The sequence below is a fragment of the Equus quagga genome, chromosome 4, assembly GCF_021613505.1.
Source record: "Equus quagga isolate Etosha38 chromosome 4, UCLA_HA_Equagga_1.0, whole genome shotgun sequence".
NCBI lineage: Eukaryota > Metazoa > Chordata > Mammalia > Perissodactyla > Equidae > Equus > Equus quagga.
Genome location: NC_060270.1, coordinates 135,835,666 through 135,851,941, shown reverse-complemented (window position 1 = coordinate 135,851,941; position 16,276 = coordinate 135,835,666). Strand labels below are relative to the sequence as shown.

Genomic DNA, 16,276 nt, shown 5'->3' with positions numbered 1-16,276 from the left:
GGAAATCCAAATTCATTTTTAATTTATAAAGAAGGATTGATTTGCTAATTGTATATATCTCCCATGAATATATTATAAGAATAAGTTGTAATTGATGTCCCTCTTCCACTTGTGTGCTATAGATCCTGAATTCTATAACACAAGAAGTCCTTGATCACACGGGTACCTTCCGCAGTGTACTGGACCAGCTGGACTGGATAACAAACAAATTTAAAGAAGGTAATAGGAAGTAAATTTGTCTATTTTTAGGGTGAAGCTAGGCATACACTTCTACTTCTTCATTTATTAGTTTATACAAAATTGAGGATTGCTTTAATAATGGCAACTCTCTCAGTGCTGATTTGGATTTCTCCAAAATAATTTGTCCTTTCTTTTTCTATGAGCTTTTTCTGTGAACCTCACTTACCTAGCAGGAATTACTCCTACTGCCTTGAATTTGTGTAGCCAAAAGCCTCTTATTTCAGAATAATTTCAGGTTTTGTGCGGTCAGTGTGAAGTGCCTCTGGTTGATTGATAGATCTTTGTCTGATATTTTTATATTGTTTAATATTTTTATAAAACGTTCTTATTTCTTTATTCTGAGTAGAGATCACTGTATGTGAATAATTTCATATACTAAAATCTGTGGAGTGGGAAAAAAACATTTTTGTTATTGTTTAATGTGATTGTTTTGGTTATGTGAGCATTTCAGAAAATTAGAAATAAAATTATTTAGGTTCTAACAATTGTCATTTAGTCATTGCTTAAGAATTAAAGGGAGTAACTGGTTATGCTTAACTGATTTGATGGATAATTTCAAATTTTTTTGTATACTCATTAAAATAGATGTCTACGTGGTTATATATATATTTATATATACTATATATAATATACTTATATACATTATATGCAGGCATACCTCGAAGTTATTGTGGGTTTGGTTCCAGAGTACCACAATAAAGCAAATATCACAATACAATTAGTCATACGAATTTTTTGGTTTCCCAGTGCATATAAATGTTATGTTTACACTACACTGTAGTCTATTAAGTGTGCAATAGCACTATGTCTAAAAAAAAACAATGTATATCCCTTAGTTGAAAAATACTTTATTTGTTGAAAAAGAAATGCTAAGCATCATCTGAGCCTTCGGTGAGTTGTAATCTTTTTGCTGGTGGAGAGTCCTGCCTCGGTGTTGGTGGCTGCTGACTGATCATGATCAGGGTGGTGCTTGCTGAAGGCTGGGGTGGCTGTGGCAATTTCTTAATATAAGACAGTGAAGTTTGCTGTGTCGTTGACTCTTCCTTTCCCAAACAATTTCTCTGTAGCCTGCGATGCTGTCTGACAACATTTTACCCACAGTGGAGCTTCTTTCAAAATTGGGAGTCAGTCCTCTCAAACCCTGCCGCTGCTTTATCAACTAAGTTTATGTAACATTCTAAATCCTTCGTTGTCATTCAACAGTCTTCACAGCATCTTCACCAGGAGTAGATTCCATCTCAAGAAACCACTTTCTTTGCTCACCCATAAGAAGCAACTCCTCATTCATTAAAGTTTTATCATGAGATTTCAGCAATTCAGTCATATCTTCAGGCTCCACTTCTAATTTTATTTATTTATTTATTTATTTTAAAGATTGGCACCTGAGCTAAAACTGTTGCCAGTCTTCCTTTTTCTTTTTTCCTGCTTTTTTCTCCCCCAATTCCCCCAGTACATAGTTGTATATTTTACTTGTGGGTCCTTCTAGTTGTGGCATGTGGGACATTGCCTCAACATAGCCTTGTAAGCAGTGCCATGTCCACACCCAGGATCCAAACCAGCGAAACCCTGGGCCACTGAAGCGGAGCGTGTGAACTTAACCACTCGGCCACGGGGCCAGCCCCTCCGTTTCTAATTTTAGTTCACTTGCTGTTTCCACCACATCTGCACTTACTTCCTCCACTGAAGTCTTGAACCCCTTAAAGTCATCCATGAGGGTTGGAATCAGCTTCTTCCAAATTCCTGGTAATGTTGATATTTTGACCTCTTCCCATGAATCACGCATGTTCTTAATGGCGTCTAGAATGGTGAATCCTTTCCGGAAGGTTTTCAGTTTACTTTGCCCAGACCCACCGGAGGAATCACTATCTATGGCGGCTATAGCGTCTGTGTTCCTCGGGTGGTAAGACTTGAAAGTCAGAATGACTCCTCGATCCATCCATGCAGAATGGATGTTGTGTTAGCAGGCAGGAAAACATTAGTCTCATTGCACAACTCCATCAGAGCTCCTGGGTGACCAGGTACATTGTCAATGAGCAGTTATATTTTGAAAGGAATCCTTTTTTCTGAGCAGTGGGTCTCAACAATGGCCTTAAACTATTAAGTAAACCAGGTTATAAACAGATGAGCTGTCATCCAGGCTTTGTTGTTCCATTTATAGAGCACATACAGAGTAGATTTAGCATAGTTCTTAAGGGCCCTAGGATTTTTGGAATGGTGAATGAGCATTGGCTTCAACTTAAGGAAACCAGCTGCATTAGCCCCTTGTTAGGGGCTCCTTTGAAGCCTTGAAGCCAGCCATCGACTTCTCCTTTCTAGCTGTGAAAGTCCTAGATGGCATCTTCCAGTCTAAAGCTGTTTCGTCTACATTGAAAATCTGCTGTTTGGTGTGGCCCCTTCATTACTGATCTCAGCTAGATCTTCTGGATAACGTGCTGCAGCGTCTACGTCAGCACCTGCTGTGTCCTCTTGCACTTTTATGTTATGGACACAGCTTCTTTCCTTAAACCTCATGAACCAGCCTCTGCTGGCTTCAGACTCTTCTGCGGCTTCCTCCACTCTCTCAACCTTCAGAGAATTGAGGAGAGTTAGGGCTTTGCTCTGGATTAGGCTTTGGCTTAAGGGATTGTTGTGGCTGGTTTGATCTTCTAACCAGACGACTAAAACTTTCTCCGTATCAGCAATAAGGCTGTTTCACTTTCTTATCATTCGTTTGTCCACTGGAGTAGCACTTTTAATTTCCTTCAAGAACGTTTCCTTTGCATCCACAGCTTGGCTAACTGGTGCAAGAGGCCTAGCTTTCAGCCTGTCTTGGCTTTCGACTTGCCTTAATAAGCTGAATTGTTTCCAGCTTTTGATTCACACTGAGAGGTGTGCAGCTTTCCTTTTCACTGGAACACTCAGAGGCCGTGTAGGGTTACTAACTGGCCTAGTTTCAGTGTTGTGTCTCAGGGAAGAGGGAGGCCGCGGGAGGGAGCGAGATGGGGAATGGCAGGTCCGGCCGGCTGGTGGGGCAGTAACACACAACGTTTATCGATTAAGTCTGACATCTTGTATGGGCATGGTTCGTGGTGCCCAAAACAGTTACAATAGTAACATCAAAGATCACTGATCACAGATTACCATAGCAAATATAATAACAGTGAAAAAGTTTGACATATTGTGAGAATTGCCAAAATGTGACACAGACACAAAGTGAGCAAATGCTCTTGGAAAAATGGTGCTGATAGACTTGCTCAGCATGGGGTTGCCGCAGACCTTCAATTTGTAAAAAAAAAAAACGAAACAGTATCTGTGAAGCACAATAAAGTGAGCTATGCCTGTATATAGTATATATTATACATATTATATATAATATTGTAATAGAATATATTTATACAAAATTTATAGTTATATAAGAATATTTTATGTAGACGTAGATAATATAAATATGTAATTATGAACTATATAATTTTATATTTTTATAATTAAATGTAAATAATATAAATAAAACATGAAATAATGTAAAATATGTATATATTTATAATATAAAACATTTTATATATTTATATGTCATTTAAATTTTTATATATAATTTAAATACTGTTGGCTGTGATAGCTTCTAGAATTGAAGGAACCTTGAACTTGCAAAATGCATCATCTCAGAATCTTTGTCACTTTATTATCGTTCTGCTTCTACCCTCCAGTGGAAGAGCAATATAGTTGTTCTCTCTACAAGGCTCATCCTCGATCATAGATTCCAAAGGTCCCCTTTCTTACCAACTCCTGAGAGACTACCAATGGCTTTTTAACACGTATAGGACTTCTTCCATCTTAAGAAAAAAAACTTACCTGATTCCACTGCCTTTCCACACTGTTTTATTTTCCTGTTTCAATGTGATTTCAGAGTTTTTGAAGACATGTCCTGCCTTCTACTTTTTACCTATTTCCTTCTTAATTTCTTGCTTTTGTGCTTTCTGAACTGCGTGCTTGAGGATCACCTGTAATTTCCTTTTTACTAATAACCTCATTGACCTTGGCTTATCCTTTATCTTGATCTCTGCAGTATTTGATGGTGTTGATAACTCCATCCTCCAAATTCTTTCTTCATTGACTTTTATGATATTTTACTTCTCTGACCTTCCTGATGCCTTGAGCAATATCCCAAACACCTCCCCTCCCTTTTTTTTTGTCTACTTTAGCTTTGTGATAATCAGGATTTTCTATATTATTTCTTAATTTGAGCTCTTTTGTTTTGTTTTTGTGTCCTCCCCCCTTTCCTCCCTCCTTGTAATTCAACATGCACAGATTCACCTCCAGTCCAATATGCATCTTGGCTTATTTTCTATGCCTTATTAAAACTACTTTCTTGGGGCTGGCCCAGTGGCACAGTGGTTAAGTTTGCACGTTCCGCTTCAGCAGCCCGGGGTTTGCTGGTTCAGATCCCAGGTACAGACATGTCACCGCTTGTCAGGCCATGCTGAGGCGGCGTCCCACATATAAAGTAGAGGAAGATGGGCACGGATGTTAGCTCAGGGCCAGTCTTCCTCAGCAAAGAGAGGAGGATTGGCAGCAGATGTTAACTCAGGGCTCATCTTCCTTAAAAAAAACAAAAACTGCTTTCTTTGTGATCTGATTCAAGTGCTAACCATTCCAGTTAAGTCTCTAGCCATGGTCTCTAGTGCCTGCTGATTCCAATGAAGTTCTTTTATTTTAGGACTTTAATAGTGTCTTACTTATTTTGTGAATGACTGCGTTATCTTCTTAGATAAACTGCATTCCTCTAAGCAATGGTTGTTTTGTCCTATAATACTTTGACATATTCTTTAATACTTAGCATTGTGTGTGCTAGGGACTTCACAAATACTGAAAATAATAATTGAATTCTCTTTCTTTTTAGATTCTTCATTAGAACTCTTCCTTCTCATCCACAATTTGGATAGTCAAATGTTGAGAGGAGACAAAAGCCAGCAAATTATCGGCCAGTTGTCATCTTTACATAACATATACCTCATAGCATCTATTGATCACCTCAATGCTCCTCTCAGTGAGTTAAATGTTACTATTTTTCTTTCTCAAGATATCAGTCTTACAAAATTAATTTTCTTAATGTTGTAAGTCACATTTTTATTCTTTTTCAGTACACTTTTCCTTTGTTTCATGTTTGAGGACACAGGTTACCAAAAATATAGGTGTTCTCAATCTGATTTAGAACATAAATAACAATTCAGGTTGTAAAGGGAGTGTTTTACACCTGAAGTTTCATGAAGGAGAGGAGACTCCTGATTTTGGTCTCTTTCTACTCTTCGTGCTATTGCAGCAGTTTTTTTATTCATTTAATTCAGAGACATTGGATAATCCTATAAAACAAAATGTTAAATTATTAAATTTTTTTAAAAGAGACTTGGTAGCACTAATATATTTTAATTTGTATTTAATATACATGTAAAGATTCAGATGTTGATTGACAGTGAAATTAGATTGTGAGGTACTGATTTGGATGGGGATATGGCAAAAATGAACAATTTCAGAATTCATTTTTTATTTAATGCTTTCTGATTCTTTCCTAAAGTGGAATGTAGTAACATGACAACAATTGGTAATTCTTGGTTTTCTTTGATCCTGTGCTCTAGTGTGGGACCACGCAAAGCAGAGTCTTTATAACTGGCTCTGGTATGAAACTACTACATATAGTCCTTATACTGAAGAAACCTCCTATGAGAATTCGCTTCTGGTTAAACAGTCGGGATCACTACCACTTAGTTCCCTAACTCATGTCTTACGAAGCCTTACCCCTAACGCAAGGTAAGAGGGAAACTGTAGTTTCTGTCTTCAAAAACTCTGTACATTTTAAGATATGCACTCTTAGGTTTTAATGGCAATACTAAAGTGCCTACTTAGTTTGAAAGATTAGGAGAAATAGTAGTAATAATGTTGCAGTACTGGGTATACAGTAGGCAGACTAGTCAGTTGCCCAGTAATAAAGCAGGAGTACTAGCATTCTTTTTCTTAATAGATTTTTATATTTCTGAATAAGAACAACTCGGGGATCATTGTGGAGGAAAAAGCAGAATTTTGATGAATTTTGCTTAAATTCGATGGTTATTTTTTTCTTTTTTTATACCTTTATTGAGGTATAGTTAAGAGACAAAGAACTGCACATATTTAATGTGCATAATTTGATGAGTTTGGACATATGCAAACATCCATGATGTATTTGATGATTATTTTTAATTAATATTGAACATTTTGATTCAAACATGGGATGCTTTACATGAAATAGCTCGTTTGATACTCATAACCACTCTAAGGTAGATGGAAAAAGGCATAGAGATGTTGGTCCAAATCTACCTGGCTCAAAAGCGCACGCTCCTAAACATCTTTGTCTGATGTCTCCAGGGAAGCCCTTTCAGCAGCCTAACCAGGAGGCATGTCTGAATTAATAAAAGCTCTGAAAAGCTGAATATAGCATAGGCCTGAAAAAAATAAATTTTGCGTGATAATTAACCTGTTGAAAGAGGCTTTTAGTAGCAAACTTCCCCTCCCCCAAAGCATAGAATGCTAGAACTATTTTTAGCAAGACGATGTGTTAGAAAACAACAAACCGGGCACTGGCCCCATGGCTGAGTGGTTAAGTCTGCGCGCTCCGCTGCGGCAGCCCAGGGTTTCGCCAGTTCGGATCCCAGGCGTGGACATGGCACCACTCATCAAGCCATGCTGAGGTGGCATCCCACGTGCCACAACTAGAAGGACCCACAACTAAAAGTATACAACTATCTACTGAGGGGATTTGGGGAGAAAAAGAAAAAAAAAAAAGATTGGCAAGTTATTAGCTCAGCTGCCAATCTTTAAAAAAGCAAACAAAAAAACACAACAAACCTTGTTGAGAATAGATAAGATTCCAGTAGATGAAGAGAAATATTGTGTTCTTGCATGAGTGAGCTGAATGTTATAAAGATAGCAATTTCTCCCAAGTTAGAAATGTATTAGACCTATAAATTAATCAAAACATAAACGATATTTTTACGTTATAAATTTGACAGAAAATTCAAAGTTTCTTAAAGAATAAACAGGTGAGACTAGCAAAGACTTTTTTTTCTTTAAAGCGCAATGAGAGGACACTTCTGGTCAAGATGGCATAGTACTTTCACACTTTAATTCATCCTTTTTTGTTCCAAACATCCAGCATAAAAGATAAAATGTGAAACAACAAAAATAAAAAGATATAGCCTGGCTCCAAAATATGAACATCTCGGTGGAACAGACTCGTAAAGCAGTGAGAGAGTTGAAACCACAGCCTCGCTGTGTTCTGGATCTAGAAGCAGCATTGGCAGCCACGAGTGTGACTTATGTGGGGTAACAGCAGTGTGACAACATCACTTAGTGTCCAAAACAGGGCAAATGCTAAACCAGACAGGATGGTAGATGGAAAAACAAAAAGCATGTAAAACAATACTATATAGTGTTGAAATTTTATTATTTTATTATTTTTTTCCCCTTTTTTTGGTGAGGAAGATTCGCTCTGAGCTAACATCTTTTGCTAGTCTTCCTCTTTTTTTGCTTAAGGAAGGCTAGCCCTGAGCTAACCTCTGTGCCAGTCTTCCTCTATTTTTGTATGTGGGATACTGCCACAGCATGGCTGATGAGTGGTGTGGGTCCACAGGCAGGATCTGATCACATGAACCTGGGCCGCCAAAGCAGAGCGTGCTGGACTTAACCACTAAGCCACGAGCCCAGCCCCTGAATAAAATTTTTAAATGTACATGGAAACAAAAAGTACCTAATTCAGGATAGTACTGACCCTGGAAAAGAAGGGAAGGGAGGGTCAGCCCTGGTGGCCTAGTGGTTAAGTTCAGCACGTTCTGCTTTGGCATCCTGGGTTTGGCTTCCTGGCTCGGACCTGCACCACTCTGTTAGCAGCTGTGCTGTGCTGGCGCCCCACATACTAAAGAATAGAGGAAGATTGACACAGATTTAAGCTCAGGAGGAATCTTCCTCAGCAAAAGAAGAAGAAGAAGGGAGGGGAATAGGTGGAGGACGGGGTACACAGGAACTTTCAAATAGATCTTTCTCTTTTCTTTTGCTAGCACTTTCTTTTCCATTTAGTTACTTTTATTTTATGTGTATCTGGTTTTTTAAAACCTTTTTGTTTTGAAATAATTACAGATTCACAGGAGGTTACAAAGAAACGCGCAAGGAGGTCCTGGGCACCCCTCTCCCAGCCGGCCTCCGTGCCAGCGTCTCCCGCCAAGCGCCAAGTGCAGTCCTGAAGCAGGCAGCTGGCGCTGGCACAGTCGCAGGGCCCAGTCAGGTCCCGCTGTGGGTACCTGCACTCACTCGTGTGAGCGTGAGCGCTAGCTCTGCGCACTTCTGTCACGTGCAGCCTTGCGTAACTACCACCACAGTCGAGATGCTCAGTTGTATCATGATAAGACTCCCTCGTGTTAACCCCCAGATGTTCACTTTAATGAGTTTTGTCACTCTATAAAGTTGTTTTTGTACACTTTAAGCTAAGCATTGCATTAAACTGAAATATGCATCAAATAGGTATCTAATCAGAATTTTTGATGGAACTGGGAACAGAAAAAGTCTTCGTTCAATTTTACTGTTACACTTACTGCTAATGGACCGTCGCAGGTCGTTACATGTGAAGCTGGGCATCCACGCAGTAGGAGCACTCATGGCGTTGAATGTGACGCTGACTGCTCTAACGCAGGTGTTTCTCAGTTTGGCATACCTGTGTGTCTGCGTGGTAGCCTCCAATGCTTTTTGTTTTTTAATTTAAACTACTTTGAAATTTTTCTTCGTTTTGCAACGTTCAGTATCGTTTAGTCTTTACTTGGTGTGAATGTGACTGATCAAAAATCTCTTTTTTTTGAGGAAGATTAGCCCTGAGCTAACATCTGCCAATCCTCCTCTTTTTGTTGAGGAAGACTGGCCCTGAGCTAACATCCGTGCCCATCTTCCTCTGCTTTCTATGTGGGATGCCTACCACAGCATGGCGTGCCAAGCAGTGCCATGTCCGCACCCGGGATCCTAACCGGTGAACCCCGGGCCGCCAAAGCGGAACGTGCGCACTTAACCGCTGCACCACCGGGCCGGCCCCTGATCAAAAATCTTAACCGAAATGTAGCTGTAGATTCAGAGGGAGTACTTAATTATAAAGTGGTCGTTCAGATGATCTGAAATGTTTACAGTAATTATTCTAGATGATTGTAAAAATGAAAATGCAAAGGTTTAAAATTTTTGCCACACCCAGGGATTCCTGGGAATCTTAGTTTGTGTAACACTGCTTCCAACCCCATAATGCCACTTAGCACACTCCCCTACAGAAATAATTCCAGACATGAAAGAATATTTGTGTACAGTTTTCTTTAATGTGGAGTTATTTTTAATAGTTAAAATTGGCAGTACTGTAAGCATCAAAGCCAGTAGGGAAATGGGAAGTTTACGATACAGTAGATGAGCAGCCATTAAAAATGATCTGGGAAGAGTTTTTAAAGACATGGAGAAATCAGTAAGTGAAAGGGTGAGGTGTACACGGTGTGAACCATATAGAAATGCATGAACTCGTGTGTCTCCACCTGCCTCCGAGAGAGCGGCACAGGCGGATAGAATCTCCACGTCAGATGTTAGTGGCTGTTATTTTAGGGTTATGGGATTGATATTTTCCTCTTTAGATTTTATTATGTATTCCAAGTTTCCTATAGTAAACTAACCTTAATTAAATTCAACTTAATTGAAAAAAGTACTAGATTTTCCTTAAAAGGAAATTAAAAAGCTTCTTTTTAAGAAGGCCAGGATATGATGTTCCTTGGAGAAAGGAACAGAAGATAATGTAGACAGGCCAAGTATTTCACACTCTTTTTGTGTGTCTTTTGATGTTAGCAATTTGGATTTGAATTCCTGTTTGTTTTTTTCCTTAGGGGAATTTTTAGGCTCCTAAGCAAGTATCAGCTGGACAACCAGGAGAGCCCGTCTTACGCTGGTACCCAATCTTTGTGATATTCAGTTGTCTGACTTTTGTTTTACCCCACAGATTGCTTTTTCTGGAATCTAGTAACAGCACTGCAGTTTTTCATAGTAGTGAATAGAAGGTTTGCTCTGTGCTCACTGTGTCTGCCACGTGGCACATCTCCTGGCGGCCCTGTAGAGACACTGCTGAGCAGGCTGTTTGCCAATGTGAATCGAAAGGCAAACCTAGCTTACCTTTTAACTTTCCTATGCCAACTATGGATGGGTCTACCAATTACATATATTTCATATGGGCATCTTAGGAGATTTCCTTCCCCTTGAGTAAAAATAGTGTGTTAATTTAAACAAACATTTTAATAATCATTCAGTTCTCATGACTTACTAGTTCCCTCTTTAAAAGTCAACTTTATTCGCACTGTTTAAAACTGCCCACAGGATTATGTTATACTTGGTCACAGTTGACTACTTTGAACCAGTCAGTTCTCTTTAAAAAATATAAGCCACAGGGTATAACACCTAAGTATTCTTCCAGAGGTATCTCCTTTTTTAGACCGATGCTTACTGTCTGCCTTGACATACTATGGCAACAGCATTTTTTTCTGTGTTGCTTGGTGTGGGTATCCATATACTGGGGTCATGTCTTAAATGGTGACTTATGTTCACTTAAATGAAATTCTGTCTCCTTTTGAACTCTCCAGGACTGTCTTTTCAAGATTTTTATCAGCAGTGTCGGGAGGCCTTCCTTGTCAATAGTGATCTGACACTTCGGGCCCAGTTAACTGAATTTAGGGACCACAAGCTTATAAGAACAAAGAAGGTGAGACTTTGCTGTTGTGGCAAAGGTATAGTGTATTGCATTTACTCAGGGACAAGTATGCCTTTGACCCAGATCTGATTATGAAACTGAAGTTCCGTGATGGGTCACAGGCATCTCCTTAGGCAGTGTGCCGCTTGAGTTCTGTAGAAACAGAGAGGGTGGAAGTACTCTGCCGCGGAGCCGAGCAGGAAACTTAAAGTTCTAGTCCAGATCCTAGGCCATTAGAAGTCTGTGGTGAGTTAAATAGTTCTGTTCCCTCTCCCTCTCTTCCTTCCACCCCATTCATTAATCTGATCTATGCTTATTGAGCACTAACTATGTCAGATATCACACGAAGTATTAGGATACAGTAGTAAGCAAAAACCTAAGTCCTTTTCTCAGAGAGCTTAAAGTCTAATGGAGGAGACGCACATTGGTTGAATAATCACACACACGTAAAATTTTAACTGTCGTAAGTCCTATGATTGGAAGATACATGGTTCTGAAAGAGCACATTAAGGTAAGTAGATTTGACCTCGTTATGGTTATCACAAGAGACCACTGAACTGAGATCTGAAGGAAGACTAGGAGATAACTAGTTAGAGAGGGAAGGGAAGAGCGTTCCCAGCAGAAACAGCAGGTAAAGAGACCCTGGAACACAAAGAGGACCAGCATGGCGCACGATGAGGCTGAAAGAGTAGTGATGTAAGGGCTAGACCATGCGCGACTTTTAGGCCAAGGAAAGGACTTTAATCTTTGTTCTAAAATAATGGCAAGCATTAGAAAAATTGTTCTGACTCTGGTATGGAGAGTGGAATGGGGTGGAGTGGGATGTGGATTGTCAACACTCGATGCAGAGGGACCAGCTAGGAAGGCGTTAGTAGTCTGGGTGAGATGATGGTAACCTGGACTAGGGTGAAGAGAGGAAAGGGTTGGATTCAAGAGGTACTTGAGGCTAAACTGACAACAATTGTTGATGGTTTGGATATGGGAACCAAGGGAAAGGAAAGTGTCGAGTAATTCCCGGTTTGTGGCTTGCACAACCAGAGAGATGTGGGATCATTGGATGAGAAACTGGAAGAGAAACATTTTTGGGGAGACAGATCATGAGTTCATGATCTCAGGGTGTTTGGATTTATCATGAACTCACTCTCAGCTTCCTTTGAGATTCCTCAGAGATGTCAACGAGGCGGTTGGATTCCTGGACGAGAAACCAGAGCAAAGATCTGGGCTAGAGATACAAGAGTTTTGATTCCTACGTATTTAGCTTGCAACTGAAACCAGGCATTGGTGCGACTACCTAGAGAGGACATATATTGAGATTAGTGGGCCGGGAACTAAGTGTAACATTTACTGGCCAAGTAGAAGATAAGGCTCCAGAGGTGAGAGAAATAGCCAGAGCCAAGAAGAAATGCTGTGATGTCAGCCAGGGTATGATGTCATAGAAGCCAAGAGAAGCATGTTTTAAGAAAAAGTCAGGTGCTGCCAAGAGACCAAAAAAGATGAAGAGTGAAAATACCTATTGGATTTAGGAACGTGAAATTCCTCGGTGGTCTAAGCAGAGTCTCTTTTGGTGACATGATAATGGTGGCAGTGGCTAGGTTGGACTGGGTTGAGTGAAAAGTGAGGAAAAGGAGACCACCCTTTACAGACAGCTCCCCTGGGAAGGTGAAGAGGTTGCGTGACAGTTGGAGAGGAATGAGGAGCCTGGTGAGGCTTACTTTAAAATGGGAGGTACGTGAAAGGACTTAAAAGCCAATGGGAGCGATCCAGTCGAAAGGGGGATAAAAGAACCAAGAGATCAATCGTGTAAGATTCTAGGAAGAGCAGGCAGGGTGAAGAAAATAAATACCCACCCACTCACCCTCTAGTCTCCTTTTCCACTATAAAGTGGTTTAACTATAAGCTCAGTGTATTTAAGTAGATATATATGCCTGTGTGCCCTTTTGCCTTTTTATACTTGTGTATTTATATAACATACTGAGGAAACCAAATCCATTTTTTGTTTGAACCTACAAGAGGATTCACATATCTCTCTTCCAGATGACTAACACCCAGGGTCTCCTTGCATCTTTCAGGGAGCTGATGGAGTGGAATATTTATTAATTCCTGTTGACAGTGGAACGTTGACTGATTTCCTGGAAAAGGAGGAAGAGGAGTCTTGAAGCTGTCCTTCCTCTTGAGTCTTCTGCGAAGGGTCGATGTACTCCAGCTGCCACTCCTCTCGTCTGAAGTGTTGTGTTGCCATCCAATGTTACTTTTTCCAGTGTACGAGATTGAAAATTGGGAGGGGGAGTGTCCTCGGTTAGAACCTTGGTTAGCCTGGCTGCTGGACTATCGCTAGTACTATGCACGGTCCTCAAGTTGGAGAAAATGTGCCTTTCATTCATTACCTCTCTGGAGACATCTTGCTGGAATGAACAGTATGCTCAGGGACTATTTGGAACTGGATGTTTTTGAATTCTTTTATACTAGAGATGATATTATTCCTAATTTTTTGAGGGCCTTTTAACACTTCTGGAGCTGGTTGTTTGCAAGTGTGCTTGTTCCAGAGTGTGGAAGTACAAAGACGTTGGCATCACGTCAGTCTGCTTTATTTGCTGTTGTGTGTCAGGACTGACGAGTGTCATGGAGAGGGCAGACCATCTCTTGGTGTTCCTGAAATGGCTTAACGAAAGGTGGAAGACTGGGAAGACGCAGGTGACTCGGCTTTCTCCTTTGGGGTTTAGGCTACATACTGGGGCGGGGAGAGGGAGCTTGACACCATTCAGTTGGGATGGTGGGAAAAGCCTAACGAGTGTACACGGTGTGCACCCAGCGTAGCAAGCACACGAACAGTCACAGACCATGGCGTTCGGCACAGTTCAGGTCTGTGCCGTCACCTTTTGATACAAGTGAGAAGCCAGGCTAGAAAAAGACAATCCTGAATTACATTTTAGTCATTGTTTTCAAGACAACAGAAAATAAAAATTTAATTATTCTTGTATATCAACATATTTTTGTTTTAACATGCAAGCGAGTAGCATATTAATGGCTGGCTTTAAATTTATCTTGATTTTTCTATGAAGAAGACCTAAAACTCACTGTAAGACATTTCAGTTTTTTTCTTTATTTACAGAAGCCTTTTTTCTTAGGAAAGGAAAATTGGCTAGCCTTGGCCAGTGTGTCCGCTCAGTCTTCACATACTCCCTGATCGGTTTCCAAGTGTGAAACTGTTTGTTTAAACATCACTGTAATAAAGTATGTACTCCATCAGCATTTTTCACTCATCTCTTCTCTTATAAAGCTCTTTCATGAAAATATTTCCCAAAATGCTCAGAATTTTTTAAATCATTTGTTTGTGGCATATAATTTTGTTAAATCCATATACTAAGTCTTTAGTCTTAAATATAATTACTAATCAAAATATTTAATCAGACTGTACACAAATATGATTCTAAAAAATTTTAATTGTATCAAAGGATATTCAGTGAAGCATGAGTCAGCTTCCCTCCCCTGCTCGAGTGCCCAGGCAACCCTGCTGGCGGTTAGTGCTCCTGCAGAGGCAGCCTGTGCTCGAGTAAGGCACCTGTCTCTCCTTTCAAAACACAAGTGGCAGCACATGATACTTGCTGGTTTGCACCTTGCTTTTTTTGCTTAATATATTTAGTTTATAATAATTTACAGTATAAAAGAGTATACAAAATCTTTAATGACATAATTTGCAAACTGCATGTGCCCTTAAGTATCTGGTTTATTTTTATAATTTTTGTGTCTATACTATACTATTTGCAGGCAGTGTCAATAGTCTTTACTACTAAATAAAAAGCCAATTTAGATAAAATCACTTTTTTTAAATTATAGTACTGGTTTTTTACTAAAAATATCTTGAAGTGTTTCCAAACTTTCCTGAGTACGTCTTCCAGACCTGAGGCAGCCCTTGCCGCGTTGTGAGCTGCTCCTCACTGGCCTGCTGCAGCGTCGGTGTGCGCTCTGTCAGTGAGACTCGGCCGCTGAGGCTGCATCTTCCGCTGCTCCTCCCTTCTGGCAAGATGGAACAGACCTGAAACCTTGAAAGATTTCTCTGGCTGCTCTTTTAATAAAATGGCTAAATAAATAAATAGGCCCCAAAAAGGCACTGGGTATGCAGACAGACGTTTGCAGACTCGGCACAGTGCTGAATCCTCGTGCAGCGAGTGCTGCGTCAGTTCTCGATACTCCGGAAACTGCACTTTCTCAGCATCACGGTTGTCACTCTAATGTACGGACACTTCATTCTTATACAAGATCAGTGAGTTCGGGGGATTGGTAAGAGATTTTGCTTAACTTTTTAAAACAACACAACTTCAGAAGTCTTTTTTTCCCCAGCTAACTCAAATGCACAGCCAGGAGCATGGTTCAGAATGTATTTTCCTACATTCTAGGAGGTGAGAGGACTCGTGCAGCCTAGTCCTGAGAAGCCATCAGCGATGACCGTGAGTCATGAGGGTCTGCCCTGTCACAGACTCTGGCTCCAAAAACCCAAGGGACGAATAAACTGTCACATAAATGGCTCTGTCCTCAGGCTTTCACACTGCTGTTAAGCCATTTTAATTCATGTTTATTGAGCTCTTATTAGAAGGCTCTGTGCCATACAGGAGTTGTGTGGATATGAAGATGAAATCTGAAATATCTATTTAAAGGTTTTAATAGCATTAATTGTCACAGTATCCTTAATGTGCTGAATAAAGTAAATTTGAAATAACTGATGCTATGGAAAATACAATTTTAAATGTGAGTATAACAAAGCTCATTAGCAAATTTTCTTAGCAATTTTGGCATATATCACCTTGGGCCCAAGCATTCCCAAGTATTTAGGTCACCATCTTTACTTTTGCTACTCAAAATGTGGTCCTCAAAATGGCAGCATCTCTTGGGAGCTTAGAAATGCTTAGGCCCTACTGGAGCATCTGAATCAATCCGCATCTTAACTACAGCTCCAGATGTTCTTGTGCACGTTGAAGTTTGAAAGCAATGATATATACAACTAAGCAACACCTTAAAGTTAACAGTTCAGAGAACTTGACAAGTGCAAGTAAAGAATAATCTTCAGCAATACTTTAAGAAACTACAAAGGATGTGTTTGGGGGTATTTTTAGTTATTTAGAAATGCTAGCGTGCCAGTAAAGAAACTTTAAAAATTTATTATAGGGCCGGCCCGGCAGCACAGCAATTAAGTGCACACGTTCCGCTTCGGTGGCCCGGGGTTCGCCAGTTCGGATCCCGGGTGCAGACATGGCACTGCTTGGCACGCCATGCCATGGTAGGCAT

General features: G+C 40.2%; 1 protein-coding gene across 1 annotated transcript in view; it reads left to right on the top strand.

Moving 5' to 3' along the window:
* ORC2 (origin recognition complex subunit 2) overlaps nucleotides 1-15,714 on the top strand; it is a 53,613-nt gene extending 37,899 nt beyond the window's left edge. The window contains exons 13-18 of the mRNA XM_046659384.1: nucleotides 123-219; nucleotides 5,117-5,263; nucleotides 5,850-6,021; nucleotides 10,143-10,204; nucleotides 10,890-11,008; nucleotides 13,066-15,714. Coding sequence (XP_046515340.1) covers nucleotides 123-219; nucleotides 5,117-5,263; nucleotides 5,850-6,021; nucleotides 10,143-10,204; nucleotides 10,890-11,008; nucleotides 13,066-13,152 — 684 coding nt within the window. The 3' untranslated portion in view covers nucleotides 13,153-15,714. The remainder of the gene's footprint in view (nucleotides 1-122; nucleotides 220-5,116; nucleotides 5,264-5,849; nucleotides 6,022-10,142; nucleotides 10,205-10,889; nucleotides 11,009-13,065) is intronic.
* Nucleotides 15,715-16,276: the final 562 nt, after the last annotated feature.